The 19,967-nt window shown below is 42.5% G+C and overlaps 1 protein-coding gene across 1 annotated transcript in view; it reads right to left on the bottom strand.

Moving 5' to 3' along the window:
- Nucleotides 1-19,967, bottom strand: part of LOC124622476 (myrosinase 1-like) — a 78,883-nt gene that overhangs the window by 12,705 nt on the left and 46,211 nt on the right. Inside the window, exons 9-10 of the mRNA XM_047148184.1 lie at nt 8,675-8,809; nt 8,480-8,586 (exon numbers count right to left, since the gene is read on the bottom strand). Coding sequence (XP_047004140.1) covers nt 8,480-8,586; nt 8,675-8,809 — 242 coding nt within the window. The remainder of the gene's footprint in view (nt 1-8,479; nt 8,587-8,674; nt 8,810-19,967) is intronic.

Here is a 19,967-nt window from a genome sequence, read left to right as displayed (position 1 = left end):
AATAAAAATAAACGTGCTCAGTGACATAAAATGCAACAAGAAAGGGGTAATTTTGCACTATTTCGTAGCTTACCATAAAAAACAGTAACAATAAATAACAAAAATAAAATTCTTAGGAAAAAAATATTTTATAAAACTAAAGACGACGATGATGCCCGTAGTCTAGGGGTAGGTTCTTTGATTCATAATCAAAACGTTCTCAGTCCCGGTTCCCAAATCCGCCACCGCTTAATTTTTCCTTCATAATCAGCATCCACTGAAGGATAAAGTTCTACGAGTCGGCGTGTGGAATGTCAGAAACTTGAATTTGGTAGGGAAGCTAGAAAATCTGGAAGATAAATGAAAAGCCTCAGTCTAGTTATAGTAAAAGTCAGTGAAGCGAAATGGGAAGAAGACAAGGATCTGTGGTCAGATCAGTATACGGAGATAAAAACAGTAGCAAAAAAAGGTATAATGGGTCTAGGATTCGTCATGAATAGAAAGCTAGGGAAGAGAGTTTGTTACTGTGAAAAGTTCAGGGATAGGTTTGTTCTTGTTAGAATCGACAGCAACCCAACACCAACAACGATAGTTCAGGTATACATGCCGACGTCGCAAGATGAAGATGAAAAAATAGAGAACGAACATAAGGGTACTGAAAGGGTAATACAGTACTCAAAGAGAAATGAAATTGTAATAGTCATGGGGGACTGGAATGCAGTTGTAGGGAAAGGAGTAGAAGAAAAGCTGACAGGAGAATATGGGCTTGGGACAAGGAATTGGAGAGTACAAAGACTAATTGAGTTCTGTTATAATTTAGGGGATCGCCAGGCATCTTGTGCCACATACTAAGGCCTTGTCGAAGTCATACAACACAAAATCACTGCTCTGTTGTTTTCCAAAGTTGAAATAATTTGCTAGGAAGCAGGTGGTCGTAATGCTTTGACTCACCAGTGTATATATGAGACTGTTATGATTAGAGGATACGAGAAATGTTACAGAACATAACTAAGTAAATAGAGACATCCGAAGTATGTTTAAAAAAATGTATAAGCAATAAAGAAATGTTACAGGCCATCAGGTATAATACACAGGTTGATTCCTCGAAGATGTTACATACTTTCATGGAAGAGGGGTGAATGTACCAACGAGAGGTAACGCACTCCAGCCTGGAAAGACCGACTAGACAAGTACACTCCTGGAAATGGAAAAAAGAACACATTGACACCGGTGTGTCAGACCCACCATACTTGCTCTGGACACTGCGAGAGGGCTGTACAAGCAATGATCACACGCACGGCACAGCGGACACACCAGGAACCGCGGTGTTGGCCGTCGAATGGCGCTAGCTGCGCAGCATTTGTGCACCGCCGCCGTCAGTGTCAGCCAGTTTGCCGTGGCATACGGAGCTCCATCGCAGTCTTTAACACTGGTAGCATGCCGCGACAGCGTGGACGTGAACCGTATGTGCAGTTGACGGACTTTGAGCGAGGGCGTATAGAGGGCATGCGGGAGGCCGGGTGGACGTACCGCCGAATTGCTCAACACGTGGGGCGTGAGGTCTCCACAGTACATCGATGTTGTCGCCAGTGGTCGGCGGAAGGTGCACGTGCCCGTCGACCTGGGACCGGACCGCAGCAACGCACGGATGCACGCCAAGACCGTAGGATCCTACGCAGTGCCGTAGGGGACCGCACCGTCACTTCCCAGCAAATTAGGGACACTGTTGCTCCTGGGGTATCGGCGAGGACCATTCGCAACCGTCTCCATGAAGCTGGGCTACGGTCCCGCACACCGTTAGGCCGTCTTCCGCTCACGCCCCAACATCGTGCAGCCCGCCTCCAGTGGTGTCGCGACAGGCGTGAATGGAGTGGCGAATGGAGACGTGTCGTCTTCAGCGATGAGAGTCGCTTCTGCCTTGGTGCCAATGATGGTCGTATGCGTGTTTGGCGCCGTGCAGGTGAGCGCCACAATCAGGACTGCATACGACCGAGGCACACAGGGCCAACACCCGGCATCATGGTGTGGGGAGCGATCTCCTACCCTGGCCGTACACCACTGGTGATCGTCGAGGGGACACTGAATTGTGCACGGTACATCCAAACCGTCATCGAACCCATCGTTCTACCATTCCTAGACCGGCAAGGGAACTTGCTGTTCCAACAGGACAATGCACGTCTGCATGTATCCCGTGCCACCCAACGTGCTCTAGAAGGTGTAAGTCAACTACCCTGGCCAGCAAGATCTCCGGATCTGTCCCCCATTGAGCATGTTTGGGACTGGATGAAGCGTCGTCTCACGCGGTCTGCACATCCAGCACGAACGCTGGTCCAACTGAGGCGCCAGGTGGAAATGGCATGGCAAGCCGTTCCACAGGACTACATCCAGCATCTCTACGATCGTCTCCATGGGAGAATAGCAGCCTGCATTGCTGCGAAAGGTGGATATACACTGTACTAGTGCCGACATTGTGCATGCTCTGTTGCCTGTGTCTAAGTGCCTGTGGTTCTGTCAGTGTGATCATGTGATGTATCTGACCCCAGGAATGTGTCAATAAAGTTTCCCCTTCCTGGGACAATGAATTCACGGTGTTCTTATCTCAATCTCCAGGAGTGTATTTGCGAAAATCTACTCAGGTTCCCCCTTAAAGCTGCGTAGCGCACAAACTAAAGGCCTAGCTTTACGTTCCCTTGTCATGACATACAGAATATCTGAGCAGAAATCACCAGTACCCGCAGTTAACATTCCGTGTTGGACTAGTAACAGCATACGTCAATTTATGTCGGAGGTACTGAAAATCATTTACCTGTACAAGTTTCAAAAGCTGCTAGATTTATAAAAGGTGTTCCCGCAGCGTCAGTGTAATCATGGAAACGATGCGCAGGTTGTGTTGTACCACTTCTAATATCCCCTATGTAGTGTTAATAGCGTCAAAGGAAGCGAGAATTCTTGGTAGGAGATGCTTCTTAGTCACTATAGGCCTCTCGTACTCAAGACTTTCCACATTGATCCATAAGAATAAATCTATTTCATTGAGGTTAACGTGCTGGCCACGAAACAGGACCTCTTCTGCCTCTCCACTTTCCAGGGAATGTCGGACAAAGGTGTTCTTCAGTCCAAAGTGAAGTGGGGCTCTATCATATGGGGACCACATCCATTGAACAATAGCAAATAGGATATGTTCCTGCAATCTCGATGGTATGACACTGATAAACACTCTATTTACTGGAGCATTTCAGCGGGGAGGAAGGGGAAACGTTTCTATTATGTAATCATTGACAACGCCTGCACACACGTTGGATGATGATCCCTGTTAATGTAGGAGGAGGAGGAAGAGGACATTAGAAAAATGGTTCAAATGGTTCTGAGTACTATGGGACTTAACTTCTGAGGTCATCAGTCCCATAGAACTTAGAACTACTTAAACCTGACCAACCTAAGGACAGCACACACATTCATGCCAGAGGCAAAATTCGAACCTGCAACCGCAACGGTTGCGCGGTTACAGACTTTTGCGCCTAGAACCGCTCGGCCACCCCGGCCGGCAACGATTTAGGGAAATCATAGAAAACGTAAATCAGGATGGCCGGACGCGCATTTGAATCGTCGTGCTCCCGAATGCGAGTCTAGTGTCCTAACCACTGCGCTACCCCGCTCGGTCTCTGTTGGCTCTTCCCAACTCTAGCGCGGGGATCCTTATCGATTCAGATATGACTAATGCCTTTTGGATTCTATCTCCGATAAAATAGGCTTCATCAATGAAGAATACATACGCTGTAAAGCAGCGCGTGAGCTATCGGCTAAACACGACACGACGTCCGAAGCTGCAAGGAGTCAAAGTACGCACTTTCTGTGGATGCTGGGATATAGCTGCATTTCCGGTAATACTCACCTCACACTTCTCTTCAGTCATTTCACGTGCAACTAGCGAAATTACGTTGGAGGAGCCTCATCCACTCGAACAGGCACTGCATTTTCTAACTCCGTGTTGTTCGTCGTCTTTCGTGGTCGTTGGACAGTGGTGCCAACTGATGGGAACAGTACTACAAATATGGTACGAGCGGGATGTCTTCTAAGCGCTTGGTTGGTCCTGCACATTTCCGATTTCCTGATGCTTCCGTTTGATAGCCATATACAAATATAATTTTTCCAAAATTCGTCATTTTGTACAACTCCACATGGTTAGAGTTAATAGACATTAGTACAACTTTCATACACAGACTGCAGACACTGTATAGCTTACAGACAAGTATAGCAGAACTGCTCATGTCGGTACACAACACGCCATCTGCATTCGATTAGTCGAGTTATTATCCCAACATCTAAGTGCTCAAGGAGTTGCCTGCCTCACAGTTTTAGCAATAACAGTACCTGCATATATTTTCCACTGTCAGATATATCAAAACTATTTTTGCTTATTACTTTTGATTTGGTCCTTTACAGACCACAGGCCCTTACCTGAGACAGACACGTTTACGGTTCGCCAACATCCCTAAGAGTTTCGAACGTCATCTCGGAATCACCCTGCATGTCACAGCTAGTCCAAATATCGACTTTGTTTCTGCAATCAGGTACACTTACGCGTCTGGTGTCAGTTCGAATAAAACCCTTTTGGCTGTTCGGCCGACAAGTTTTCAAAAATTAGATCATTCATACAACGAAAGTCTCGGCCTTTTTGGTAGGAGCCCCCGTCCGGGAGAAAATCTTCTCCAACAGAGGATGATCTCTGTTCACATGGTCGAAATGTCGGTTTCATAGTCGTTTTATTGTGTTACTATAACCCGTCCTAACTCCCTAATGGCTTTCACATAATCCACGGAAGATATTTTATTCACATTGTAGTGGCTTAACGTTATGATATTGGATGCTAAATTAGTTAATACACCAACACATGCCAATACAATCAGTCATGTAGAGCACGTCACTCTTTTTCACTTCGTGTGATTCTGTTCCCAATCTTCTATCATCTCGCACTAACGAAGTGACCTTTTTAATAAGAAATGGTGGAATAATCGACTTTACACTGTGTTGTACTGAGCTCACAGGAAGCCCCAGTACTTTATTGATAAGTAAATATGCTTCAATTTTTCTGTTTTACTTTGTTTTGGATCATGACTTCTGACTGGTTCAATGTGGCCCGAAACGAATTCATCTCCTATGCACTTCAAACCTATGTCCTCAATTTGATGGATGTATTCCAATCTATATCATTCTCTACGGTTTTACTCCTCTACAGCCCCGCTACTACCACGGAAGTCATTCCCTGAGGACTTAACATATGTCCTATCATCCTGTCCCTTCTTCTTGTCCGTCGCCGGCCGGGGTCGCCGAGCGGTTCTAGGCGCTACAGTCTGGAACCGCTCGACCGCTACGATCCTGTCTCGCGCATGGATGTGTGTGATGTCCTTAGGTTTATGTAGTTCTAAGTTCTAGGGGACTGATGACCTCAGAAGTTAAGTCCCATAGTGCTCAGAGCCATTTGAACCATTTTTCTTTTTGTCCGTGTTTTCCACATGTTGCATATCTCTCCTATTCTGCGCAGAACCACCTTATTCCTTACCCTATCAGTACACTTAATCTTCAACATTCGTCAAGACCACCACATCTCAAATCCTTAGATTCTCTTCTGTTCCAATTTTCCCACAGACCATGTTTCGCTACCATACAATGCTGTGCTCCAGACATATCAAAATAAGGCCTATATTTGATACTAGTAGAATTATCTTGACCAGAAGGTCGTTTTTACCAATGCAAGTCTGTTTTTGATGTCCCTGCTCCGTCCACCACTGGCTATTTTGCTGGCTGGGTATCAGAAATCCTTTACTTCATCTACTTATTGACCAGCAATGCTGAAATTACGTTTCTTGCTGTTATCATTTCTGCTGCTTTTTATTACTTTCCTCAACTTATTCGCAATCCGTATTCTGTATTCACTAGACTGGTCTATCCATTCAGCAGATCATGTAATCTTTCTTCACTTGCACTCAGGATAGAAATGTCATAAGGGAATCGTATCACTGATATCCTTTCACCCTGCATTTTAATCCCACTCCTGCTTGTTTTTTTTTTATTTCCACAATTGCGTCTTTCATATACAGATTGAACAGCAGGTGTGAAAGACTACATCCTCGTCTTACACCATTTTAATCGAAGAAAATCGTTATTGATCGTCCACTCTTATTAATCCCTCTTGCCTCTTGCCTATATTGTATATTACCCGTATCTGCCTATAGCTTACCCCTAGTTTTCGTAGAATTTCGAACATTTGCACCATTTTTCATTGTTGAACGCATTTTACACGTCGAAAAAACCTATCACTGTACCTGGATTATTCTTTTGTCTTACATCCATTGTCAACCGCTGAACTGCTGCGTTTACCTTTCCTAAAGCCAAACTGATCGTCATCTAACACATCCTCGATTTTCTTTTCCATTCTTCTGTATATTATTCTTGTCATCAACTTTGATGCATGAATTGTGAAGCTGATTGTACGATAATTCTCGCTCTTGTCAGCTCTTGCATTCATCGGAATTGTGTGGATAATATTTTTTCAAAAGTCAGGTGGTATGTCGTCAGACTCATACATTATACAGACCAACTTGAATAGTCGTTTTGTTGCCACCTCCCCCAATGATTTTAGAAATTCTGATGGAATGTTATCTTCTCCTTCTGTGTCGTTTGATCTTAAGCCCTCCAAAGCTCTGTTAAATTCTTCTTCTATCACATCAGATAAAGGACCGTCCGGCTGGCCGCGCGGTCTAAAGCGCTGCTTGCCCGTGGAGAAGGTGTGCCGGTCTCCGGCATGAATCCGTCCAGCGGGTTAGTGTCGAGATCCGGTGTATCGGACAGCCTGTGGATGGTTTTTAAGTCGGTTTTCCATCTACCTCGGCGAATGCGGGCTGGTTCCCCTTATTCCACCTCAGCTACACTGTGTCAGCGATTGCTGCGCAAACACCGATTCCGCGTACGCATAAGGGGTGAAGAAGGGGGGGGGGGGGGGGGGGGCGCAGTCCACTGGGGCCAAACCGCACAATAACTCTGGATACGGTGTAGAGCGACGGTGGAGTAGGTGGACTGCTATGCCCTGTTGTGGGGTTGTGATCCATGGAGAGCTACGTCTTTTCTACGTCCCTGCTTTAATACAATACAATAAAATACATCTGACAATCCTCCCCCTCGTATAGGCCTTTAATGTACGCTTTCCGCATATCCGCACTCTCCTCTGCATTTAACAGTGTAATTCCCATTGCACTCTTAATGTTATCATCCTTGCTGTTTATAATTTAACCGAAGGTTGATTTGGCTTTCCTATATGCTGAGTACATGCTTCCCACTATCATTTTTTTCGATGTATTCCATTTTTCATGCAGCGATTTCGTCTTAGCTTCCCTGCACTTCCTATTTATTTCATTCCTCAGCGGCTTGTATTTCTGTATTCCTGAATTTCCGAGAACATTTTTTTTGTACTTCCTTCTTTCGTCGATCAACTGAAGTATTTATTCTGTTACCCAAGGTTTCTTTGCAGTTAACTTCTTTGTTCGTACGTTTTTCTTTCCAACTTCTGTGGCTGCCTATATTAGAGATGTTCACTCTTCTTCAACTGTAGAGCGTACTGAGCTATTTTCTCTACTCTCCTACCTACTCATATCGAATCCTACTCCCGTTATACCATTTTCTGTTACTGTTGATATTACCCCACAATCGTCTTACCATAAATCCTTGTCTTTCCATTTTACTTCATTGACCCCTACTGCATCGAGATGGAGCCTCTGCATTCCTCTTATCAGATTTTCTGTCAGCTATCGCACATTGAGATGCATCTGTAGATCTAGCCACGATTTCATTACACTTAGCAGGTGTCTCATCAATTCCGGGTGCAGTAAACTTTATTACAACAGCAATTAATATAAGATTAGAAAGTATTACCTTAGACCAAACACAGTTCCCTGTCACGTTAAAGCATCTGACATCCATTCCTGACTAGTAAAACATTAGCCTTCGTTGGTTTTTCGATCTTTTTGTCATGGTCACCTTTTCTTTGCCAGTGTCCTCCGAAAGATCCGAATGGGGAACTATTCCGGAATCTTTCGCCAATGGAGAGTTCGTCATGATACATTTTCAGTTACAGGCCACATGCCCTGTGGATTCACGTTATGTGTCTTTAATAAAGTGGTTTCCATTGCCCTCTGCATCCTCATGCCGTTGATCTTTGATGATTTTTCCGCTTTTAGGGGTAGTTTCCCACCCCAAGGACAAGAGCGTGCTCTGAACCTCTGTCCGCTCTTCCGCCCTCTTTGATAAGGCCGTGCGCCGAATGAGGATGGCTTCTTATGCCGGAAAGCTTCAGCCACCAACGCTGATCATTAATCAGTACTGAAGCATTGACGAATTTCGAACCAGGGCACGAAAACATTTTGATTACTTAACACAAACCTAACTCACAGACCACGTATAGTTTATGTTCTTTCTTTTAGCATATAAAAATATTGTAATTGCTCACGTGAATCCCATGTTAAATTCCAGGTTGTCCATGAGACCATAAGCTGTGTATCCGATAATCGGAACAACGTCAATGTGTATCGCCTCCAGTACAGCTCCAAGGTATGCCTAGAAATAATGCAGCACATTATAGGTAGAGAAATGAATCTCTGAAGACGAAAATGGCTGCTTTATTACTGTAGCAATTTCTACTTACATGAAAGTATGCGATGCGATCAGTGTCGTTCCTTCCCCCGTTATTGTAGAGCCCGTTCTCTGTTATCATGATTTGATATCCTGGGTATTCGTTGGCAATCCAGTTTAGTTGACTCCGAAATCCCCAAGGTAATCGCTGAAAGGAGAGAGACATTATTTCTGTCACCACCTGCTTCTTCAAAATGGACGCGCAGATATAATATTAAGCTTGTTGTAAGCTCCATCTCCTGATTAGTTACAACCTGACATTGGCTAGTTACTTACATACAATAATTCCTGTATTTTCTTTGAAAGTACAAGGTCCAGTCGCACTATTGTGACAACTGCATATGCTCGACATCAAAGTGCAATAACGATTCCTAGAAGACAAATGGCAGCACTAGGTTATATAAAGCGCGTCGGGAGAGGCGGAAAACAGTGCAATCGTTGCTGTAATGTGGAAAGTAAGCCATTATTATCCGAAGTCCGAGTGGGTGTGATAAATGACCTTCAAGGCAAGGTTGCAAGCGTTCCCAAAACGGCTAAGTCCATAAACTGTTCACATCCCACTGTGGTATAGGTACATCATGCATGGCAAAAGGACGCTGTCCAAAACCAGCACAGCGGCAAATGTGGTGCACCATGGACCATAGATGACATGGGTTAACTGTGGTGCGGAAATATGTGTGGGTGAATAGAGGTGCAACTGTTGAGCAACTGACCGCCCAGATGAACTATGGGGATACCAACAGTGTTGCCACGTATGTGCCTTTGTAACAGGCGCCCGGTTCACGCACCCACCCTGACTGACACACGTGATCGGTCCCTGCCCTGGTCGTCAGAATATAGTTTCTGTCTCTATAAACTGTCGCCAAATCCGAGAAACAACAGAACGATCCATATTAAGCCACTGGGCCAAATCAGTTGGCCGGCTGCTGTGGAAGAGCGGTTCTAGGGGCTTCAGTCCGGAACCGCTCTGCTGCTACGATCGCAGGTTCGAATTCTGCCGCGGGCATGGATGTTTGTGCTGTCCTTAGGTTAGTCAGGTTTAAGTAGTTCTAAGTGTAGGGGACTGATGACCGCAGATGCTAAGTCCCATGGTGCTTAGAGCCGATTGAACCAAATCAGTTTGCTATTGCTCTGCTTCCATTCTCCCTATGGCTCTCAACTGCAGAGAGTCTGGTAAGTATATTCTATGTGCCATACTGTATCGTCTGTGCCTGTGTACACAGAGATTATGGATGTGGAGCTACCCAGAAAAAACTACCTCGTTTCATAGGAGTCCTGACGTCATCGTTGTCATGGTTATCCGTTGACTTGAATGCCATCTTCCATGCAGAATGCGATTGTACAGACATCTGGTAGACAGTTTGTATGGTTATATCGTGATTTAGACACAGGACGGGGAAACAGGGGTTTTTGCTTTAATTCTGCATAACAGTCAGTTTTTGTATATTCCAATTTTTTCCATCCCCATTACTCCCCATTCTGATTGGAGCACATAACAAAATCTGTAAGATATTGGTTTTTGCAAATCTGAACGTAATTGTGGCTATCATTTTTGAGGAAACACATCTGTCCATCTCTTGTGCTCCACCAATAACATGAATGACTTCTTTTCTTTCCTCGTTAATTTTTTTTTAATTCTTATATCTGTAATCTTCACATTACTATGTAAGACATAAATATTCCTAGCCTTCATGCAAAAATTTTTGCTGAGTCTGTTATTATACATCTATCTTATGTACAAAGGCAACATTTAGAAATTTTATACAGTTCATTGGTTACATTTATTAGTGTCTTCATGTTACTTTTATATGATACTGGCTGTGTTATATCTCCTACATTAGTCTCTGTTTTCTCTGTGAAACTGTTCATCCTGGTACTTAAGGCACACTGCACACAATATTTGAAAGTTGTAGTTGTTAGTTTCACTGAGTACATAGCGTAATCTTTTGATGAAAAGTCATTTAAATTAATCCATAAATTGATGTTGTTGTTAAATGACATGTTACAATTATTACGAGAGTTAGGTAATTCTTTTATGTACTTTATTTTGTGCAATGGATATTACGATGTTGTGACGAATTTATGTTATATACTTGTTTGTTTCGAAGCTCGTAACTTAGAGTATAAAATTATTTCGTATTTACAAGGCAATAAAAGCCAACAAAAATAATTAATATTCAAGGGCAAATACTGAAGTTTTCCATACCAGTTACTTATATTACCCATTTAAAACTTGCCATCAGGAGGGTTTCGGTTTTTTAAATCACTTCTTCTACTAATTCGTCAGTAATTCACCTTTTGTAAAACTTGCACAGATTTTCAAACATTTCTTCAATTGACTATGGACACCACTATTGCATTCATGGTAATGAAGTAAATTCGAGTAATTCATTATTAGTTAACCAGTCAGAGACAAGGAATAGGTTTATTTGCGAAAATAGCCAAATTTTACAAGTCCCAAAATATAACTATCTTAATATACATTTCGCTTATATAATAGCACTATCCAGAAAATTTCGGACACTATTCCGTAATATGATTTGTGCAGCTCCTGAATTTCCTCTATCTATGTTATTAATCCATATTATATTTTGGGCAGTCTTTGTTTTTTATTGCATATTCGTTAAATATGCAATGATCTTAGATCACTGCTAATTATGGGAAAATCAAAAGGCTACAGGGATATGGAATATTAACATTCACGGTGGCTATGGAATTAAATGAGCGTTAAATACAACTTTAAAGCATCAGAGACACACAAATCGATCTACGTTGCCAATGCATGGTCATATATTATAATATAAAAGGATGAAGAGATTGAATCAGTGATCAGTGGGCCTAAATATATGTGTACATCATCTAGAAGATGGGTGAATTTATTCTTAGATTAACCTGTTTATAAGATATACTTATTATAAGAGGATCATATAGACAAAATTAAACAGTTTGTCAGCTGTCTTACCCCAGCTGTTTTACCCCAACAGATATATAATTGCAAGTTTAAATTCTGTTTCTTACCTACAATAGTGAATTCGCAAAGTAGTAAAAATGCGAATATAAATATTAAAAACGGAATTCTATTAATCATATTTTATTTGCATATCCAATGAAAAAACTACTTGCATATTTTCTATGTGTTTGAAAATGCATATAGCTTTCATTATGTATTATTTTTATAAGTCTTCTAAAAAAACTGCTGATGATGAACATACACTCGATATCATCCTGGTAAATTAAAAAAATATAAACCACCCAGCCTTGTCATTATATAAAGTACATATATGAAAGTCTTCAATGAAGTATATAAAGAGTGCAAGATACTTTGAATATAAAACAGAGTTGTTAGAGAATCCACCAATTCCAACACCAAGCACATTCTTCCTCTGACATACAAGGAAGTCAAAGAGATGGTAAATCCCCTCAGAAACAAGAACAAAGTTTCTGTACAAAGTATGGACAGTGGCAGAAATGTGGAAACAAGGTGGAGAAAACAGACATAGTGGCATAAGCACACAGTAACAATGGACGTAAAGTGTAGTGAGAAGATGACTGATGACTGTACCTCAGCTGCTATCCAGCAAATTCTCAAAAAATTGGCCAAGTGCGACTATGTCTCTCGCATTTAGGGTTCTATACTAACTACGTTATGTGTGTAGATAGTTCAGGCATCCTGGGAATCGAGACTGTCGGGGTTTATGTCTGTTATCGATGTCGATTCCACGGAGATATCGATCCCGGTTATTCCAAGACTTTCGGGAATGTTTTAATTATTAGGGTGCTTAACAAATAAAAAAAAACAATTTTTTTCGCTTGATATCATCACAAAAACATTTTCGAAATTTTTCATTTACTTATACTGTGATACCCAGCTTTTTGTCAAATATTTTAGGTCAACGTGTAGTACCCAGCAGTTTTTGATGAGATAATTAGGGAGTATGAAAATATTTGCCATAAATGGCCATAGTTATTGATTGCATTGATTTAGAAGCTTTATTTTTGTACAGCAACAACAGACGGTAGAGTTTAATATGTAGTATAAATTTCAACTTATTGCGTCTACCTATTCCTACGAAAATGGGTTCTCAACAGTCGGACATATGGACAGAAAAATGATCAACAAAGTCATCCTAAAAGGTTTCTGTTTTTACTGACTGAGGTACTTAATCCTAAAATGGAAGGAAACAGACTCCGGTAACTGGAGTGAAATGTTGCTCCTTGCAGTTATAAAATATTTTCCAACACTCTGGAACGAAACGAAACAAGACAGGAAGACAATGAGTTAAGGGAACATCAAGGATGTTTCAGAGCATCGTGGTGCCTCACTGAACAAAAACAAGACCTCAAGTTTATGCATCAATACAGCAACAAATAAGCTGTTCGAATACACGAATAGAACCACTCCCTTGCCAATATTAACAGAGTAGGACGCAGTAAACAATTTTCGTCTGAAGTGCTAGGCGAGTTCATTCCTTTGTTGAGAAGGTGAGGCCGAAATAGTTTGCCAGCTTTCGGTTGGTCTGCGGCATGTTGAGATGACAGAATCGAGACGCATGCCTTGTAGTCTTTCTCATGCGATTTTACAGAAACTATTCTTTAAAAAAAATCATGTTCGTATTGCTTTTAACTTTGTATATCAGTTTCATGATGATGTGTCCATCATTTCGTTAATAGTCACAGTTATTGTAATATTTACGCTGAACCTATGACACTACGCAAAATTCGAAAAGATTTGCAAGGAAAAATAGGACTCCCTATGTTTTTGCATTTTGCATTTGGTGCATATTACATAAAATATTGCTGCGTATGAAATTTAGCTAACAGATTGTATTTTTCTTCAGTGTTGGTTGGAGACCTGTAACTGCCGCCAATCTTGAGAAACTTAATTTAATGCAGCACACTCATTCGCGATCGCGAATTTCAGAGTTAAAACCAGAATGAAATATCTACAACATTCCCCACATTTCAAAAACGATTTGTGAGATCGAAATGAGGTTTTGACAAGTGATAGCATGCAAAGAGGAGAATATTTTGCCGCGTGGTCACGCAAAACATCATTATCTAACATGTTATTACATTAACCACAGACTTCTTCGATAAAAGAATGTAATCTTTAAGGGCCATCGATTGCTGGTGAAACGAGAGATGGTGTTGGTTTTGGAACAACGTAAATGAAGTCATTATGCGTTTATTTTTATATCGAGGACGGTCCTTTTATAAGCTATTCACCTTACTCTTCCTACGTTCCTCACTTAATAAAATCAATAAATCACTGCACAACATGTTAGTAAGCTGACATTGTGTAAAATGCACTGTGTTTCGCTAAAAGAAGCAAATTTTAATATCTAAGAATGAGAAATGCAGGTTGTACTCAAAATTCGCTACTCAAAATGTTGCTCTGTAAATTACAAATGGCTAACAAACCTTGCGAAATTAAATTCCTGTCTTTGTTGCATTTTTAGTGAAATTATTTGTGGATACTAATGAAAGCAGAGGTGACAGTAGATATTTTTTAATGGTCATCACGCAAGTGCGGGCATCGAGGGTTCCACTTAATATATATTACAAAAATGTACTTTGTATTCTTCAATTTAGAATGGGACTTCCCGTCGAGCGCTCGTCATTTCCCCCCAGCACTACTGCCCTCCCCAGACGTACCCTGCCAACTGTCTATTTGCCAGCCGCGTTATTCTGTGTGAACTCTTCCTCTGGTTTAGCTCGGTGCAGCGTTTTAGAGTAACCATCGCCCGCTGGCAGTACGTTCTGATATTGTCACTGTTGTTGCTTTGGGTGCGCTCGAGGTACTGCTGAGTCTCAGTTCAATACTCAACGTGTGTGTGAGTCGTCACTGGTCGAATGCGCTTGCTAAAGGCGCTCGCGTCAGACGAGCGTTTTTAGAATGACAGCTTCAGTACAATTATCCACGCCGGCTTGTGACGATCTTTAGCTTTCAGTTTGAAGCGATTAATGTCGCATGGTGGCACGCGGAATGTTACTCGAACTGAATATGGTTAAATCACTTGAAATGAGTTATGATTTCGGTAACAGTCTGTGCAATCCGTGATTCGCTAATATCTGTTCTGACTCCAACCCGTCAATGTTAGCTTCCTAGAAGCTACCAGCAAAAGTGAATACATCATTAGCTTCTTGGAATAGAGAGATTGAGCTTTAACGTTGACTGTAGCATCACTGCCGGTCGTGTTATAAACGGACCAGATTTCTAACAGCAAACACTGAGTCAGCCATGAGGATCCAATTCCTATCTCTTGCTGATGACCTGCCCTTACTGCTAAATGACATGCAAAGATCTGCCATGCACAGCCATTCACAGCAGAGAAAACAGGTCTGTTGATTAACGTCAGAAAAACCAAATTCGTTGTCAGTATAAAAGTGTTACTAGATGCACATCAAGGGACTAAGAGCGTCAGTTATCTTGGCGAATGGATCTCAGTAAATTGGTACATCTCAATCAAAGGAATGTTCAAAGTAGACAGTTATTTTTCTTTTTTTTGCCCTCAGTCTTCTGACTGGTTTGTTGCGGCCCGCCACGAATTCAACTATACTGCCTGCTGAGCTTTTCCTCATCGCTGCATATAAAGCCTTAGAAAACTTCAAGTGTGTCTCGTCATTCCTTAGTAACTCCGTATCGCACTTCTTTGCTTGTTGATTCTTCCTGACTGATATCTTAAACTTCAGCCTTCTCTTCATCACTACTAAATTGTGACCTAACTCTGCATCTGTTCCTGGGTAAGCCTTACAATCCAGTATCTGATTTCGGAGTCTCTGTCTGACCTTGATGTATTTGTAATCTAACTGAAATATTCCTGTATCACCGGGCCTTTTCCAAGTATGCCTCTACCTCTTGTGATTCTTGAACAGAGTTTTCGCTTTTACTAGCCTAGTGGAAACTTGTTACAGAGCTCAGTTATTCTCTCTCCTGTCTTATTCCTTGTCCCATGTCCATATTCTCCTGTAAAATTTTCTTCTACTACTTCCCCTACAGCTGCATTCCAGCCTTCCATAACTATTAGACTTTGGTCTCCCTTTGCGTTCCGTATTACCCTTTCAATATCCTCATATTTTCTCTACCTCTTCATCTTCAGCTTGCGATGTCGGCATATACAGGGTGTTAGAAAAAGGTACTGCCAAACTTTCAGGAAACATTCCTCACACACAAATAAAAAAAAATGTTATGTGGACATGTGTCCGGAAACGCTTACTTTCCATGTTAGAGCTCACTTTATTACTTCTCTTCAAATTACATTAATCATGGAACGGAAACACACAGCAACAGAACGTACCAGCGTGACTTCAAACGCTTTGTTACAGGAAATGTTCAAAATGTCCTCCGTTAGCGAGGATACAGGCATCCATCCTCCGTCGCATGGAATCCCTGATGCGCTGATGCAGTTTGGAGAATGGCGTATTGTATCACAGCCGTCCACAACACGAGCACAAAGAGTCTCTACATTTGGTACCGGGGTTGCGTAGACAAGAGCTTTCAAATGCCCCCATAAATGAAGTCAAAAGGGTTGAAGTCAGGAGAGCGTGGAGGCCATGGAATTGGTCCGCCTTTACCAATCCATCGGTCACCGAATCTGTTGTTGAGAAGCGTACGAACACTTCGACTGAAATGTGCAGGAGCACCATCGTGCATGAACCACATGCTGTGTCGTACTTGTAAAGGGACATGTTCTAGCAGCACAGGTAGAGTATCGCGTATGAAATCATGATAACGTGCTCCATTGAGCGTAGGTGGAAGAACATGGGGCCCAATCAAGACATCACCAACAATGCCTGCCCAAACGTTCACAGAAAATCTGTGTTGATGACGTGATTGCACAATTGCGTGCGGATTCTTGTCAGGCCACACATGTTGATTGTGAAAATTTACAATTTGATCACGTTGGAATGAAGCCTCATCCGTAAAGAGAACATTTGCACTGAAATGAGAATTGACACATTGTTGGATGAACCATTCGCACAAGTGTACCCGTGGAGGCCAATCAGCTGCTGATAGTGCCTGCATACGCTGTACATGGCACGGAAACAACTGGTTCTCCCGTAGCACTCTCCATACAGTGACGTGGTCAACGTTACCTTGTACAGCAGCAACTTCTCTGACGCTGACATTAGGGTTATCGTCAACTGCACGAAGAATTGCCTCGTCCATTGCAGGTGTCCTCGTCGTTCTAGGTCTTCCCCAGTCGCGAGTCATAGACTGGAATGTTCCGTGCTCCCTAAGACGCCGATCAATTGTTTCGAACGTCTTCCTGTTGGGACACCTACGTTCTGGAAATTTGTCTCGATACAAACGTGCCGCGCCACGACTATTACCCTGTGCTAATCCATACATCAAATGGGCATCTGCGAACTCCGCATTTGTAAACATTGCACTGACTGCAAAACCACTCTCGTGATGAACATTAACCTGTTGATGCTGCGTACTGATGTGCTTGATGCTAGAACTGTAGAACAATGAGTCGCATGTCAACACCAGCACCGAAGTCAACATTACCTTCCTTCAATTGGGCCAACTGGCGGTGAATCGAGGAAGGGCAGTACATACTGACGAAACTAAAATGAGCTCTAACATGGGAATTAAGCGTTTCCGGACACATGTCCACGTAACATGTTTTCTTTATTTGTGTGTGAGGATTGTTTCCTGAAAGTTTGGTCGTACCTCTTTTAACACGCTGTATACCTGAGCTATCGTTGTCGGTCTTGGTTTGATGTCGAATCTGATAAGAACAACTCTATCACTGAACTGTTTATAATAACATACTCTCTGTCCTACCGTCCTATTCATAACGAATACTACTCCCGTTATACCACTTTCTGCTGCTGTTGATATTACTCTATACTCATACGACCAGAGACCCTGTCTTCTTGCCATTTCACTTCACTGACCCCTACTATAACTAGATTCAGCCCTTCCATTTCCCTTTTCAGATTTTATAGTTTCCCTACTACGTTGAAGCTTTTGCCATTGCACCCCTATCGATAGAACATTATCCCTTCGCTGATTATTCAATCTTTTTCTCACGGTCAGCCCCCCCCCCCCCCCCTCCCTTGGCACTCCCCTCCCGGAGATCCGAATCGTGGACTTTTCCGGAATCATTTGCCAGTGGAGGGATCATCATGACACATCTTCAATTACAGACCACATCTCCTGTCGGTACACGTTACGTGTCTTTAATGCAGTGGTTTCCATTGCCTTCTGCATCCTCATGCCGTTGATAACTGTAGAGTCTTCCGCCTCTAGGGGCAGTTTCCCACCCCTAGGGCAAGGGAGTGCCCTGAACCTCTGTCCGCTCCTTCGCCCTTTTTGACAAGGTCATTGGCAGAACGAGGGTGACTTCTAATACCAGAAGTCTTTGGCCGCCAATGCTGATTATTAATCCAAATTAAATACATGGTGGGATCCGAACCCGGGACTGAGGACGTTTTGATCATTAATCAGTGACGCTACCCATAGACCACTGGTGCAAATCTACAGGGCTTAATGTGATATATACCAAAAAAACATCTACCAATGAATATCGAGGTAAGACAGAATATCACAGTAGTCAGACCCATCTTCTATGCAGGAGAGTGCCTGTCCTTAACCAGGAACACTTCACCAAGAATCCTAGAGTTACAAGAAAGAAAACATTTTCGAAAGATAGTGCGACGTAGGATCCTATCAGACGGGAGACAAATATATAAACCTAATTGTGAACTCTATGGGCACCAAGAAAAGAAAAGTCACCGACGCCGTCAAAAGAAGACGTATAGCTTTCTATGGACATCTGTGGAGAATGGACAATCATAGACTGTCCTACAATATCTTCAAAGTAGTCGACAACGTAAAGTCACTGGATCCTTCTGGATCACACCAACAGAGAAAGTTATAACAATGCAGAGACTCGTGGCAGTAAAACTGAAAAAAATGGTTCTTGTGTTTCCAGTAGCGCCAAGTGATTAAAATTGCACGGTGTTTTGGCAAAGTACTCCTCGACATGACTGTCAGGTGGCTGCTGGCACACCCTTACATACTCCAAATTCCGGCTTTGACGTCACTGGTGTTCGCGGCATCACCTTATATGTGTACACGTTGACTCGACGTTAGATGCGCCCGTTTTGACCACGCGATTTCTGGATCACACACCGCGCAGAGCTGTGGGCCACGGTCTCTATTTTGGGTGCTATCGGAGATTTTTATTTCGACGGCTTCTTTAATTACACAGAACGAGACGTTGCTAGTGCGAGCCGCGATAGGATATTCGTGAAATATTTCGTGAATTTTGCAAACATTGGTGCGTTATGTAAAAATTGTATCAGAGGCTGATAACCTGCCCCACAGGCTGAGCAACCTACCCAAGGTCTTGAGCAAATACTCCTGTAACTCTCAACAAGTAAACGAAGTTACTTCAAGCAAGAACCTGAATGAGACAACAAGGAAAACATGAAAAGAAACTGGTTTTTTGCCTGTCTCTGACTACGTATCGGGCAAGATAAGCAGCTGTTGAGATGACACAAGATCAAATGGATCTTCAGGCCGCTGGAAAAAACCCGTCAGTTACTGAGACCAGTTAAAGAAACAGCAGGTCTCACAGCACCTGGGGTCTACAGCACAGGAAGGAGCAAGAGAGTTTGTTTCGCTTATGCGACCTCGAGAAATCCGCTTTAGTTGAGCACGATTTAGAAAACCGCCACTGGGTAAAATCTGTCGAAACCTTGCGCACCTGGGTCCCTGTACTTGAAGAAGTCATCGAAATAAAAATCACTCAAAACACCCTAAATAGAGACGTTGGCCAGCAGATCAGTGCGACTTGAGATCCAGCGATAGCACGGTCAAAACGGGCACATCGAATGCTGAGCCAGCGTTATCCTATATATGGCGATGCTGCAGGCACCAGACGGCAGTTAGTGTATGTAAGGGCGTAACAGGAACACAATAGCAGTCATATCACTTGACAATGCGCAAAGCGTGATTCTTTGAAAGCTGGTGTAATTCACTTGATGCAGCTGGAAATTTCAGAACTTTTTGTGCAATAGGGAGAGGTGTTGCAGAATTTTTTAATAGGCAAGATATAATAAACAACAGATGGGACTACGACTTAACTGTACATACCAGACCATTTGTATTATTTCATACAAAAGATAACCACAGTAAGATCAAGAAGTGCACCGAAGAATGCAAAACAGAACTGAGCAGGAAAATTAAGCAATACTGGGCTAACAGAAAAGTTTAAGGTAATAACTAGGAAATAGTTACTAAACTTCACAACAAAAAAGTGTGAGAAGACAACAGAAAAGGTAAAACA

This window comes from Schistocerca americana, chromosome 7 (genome assembly GCF_021461395.2).
Source record: "Schistocerca americana isolate TAMUIC-IGC-003095 chromosome 7, iqSchAmer2.1, whole genome shotgun sequence".
NCBI lineage: Eukaryota > Metazoa > Arthropoda > Insecta > Orthoptera > Acrididae > Schistocerca > Schistocerca americana.
The sequence above is the reverse complement of the archived record's forward strand: the minus strand, read 5'-3'. Positions and strand labels throughout refer to the sequence as shown.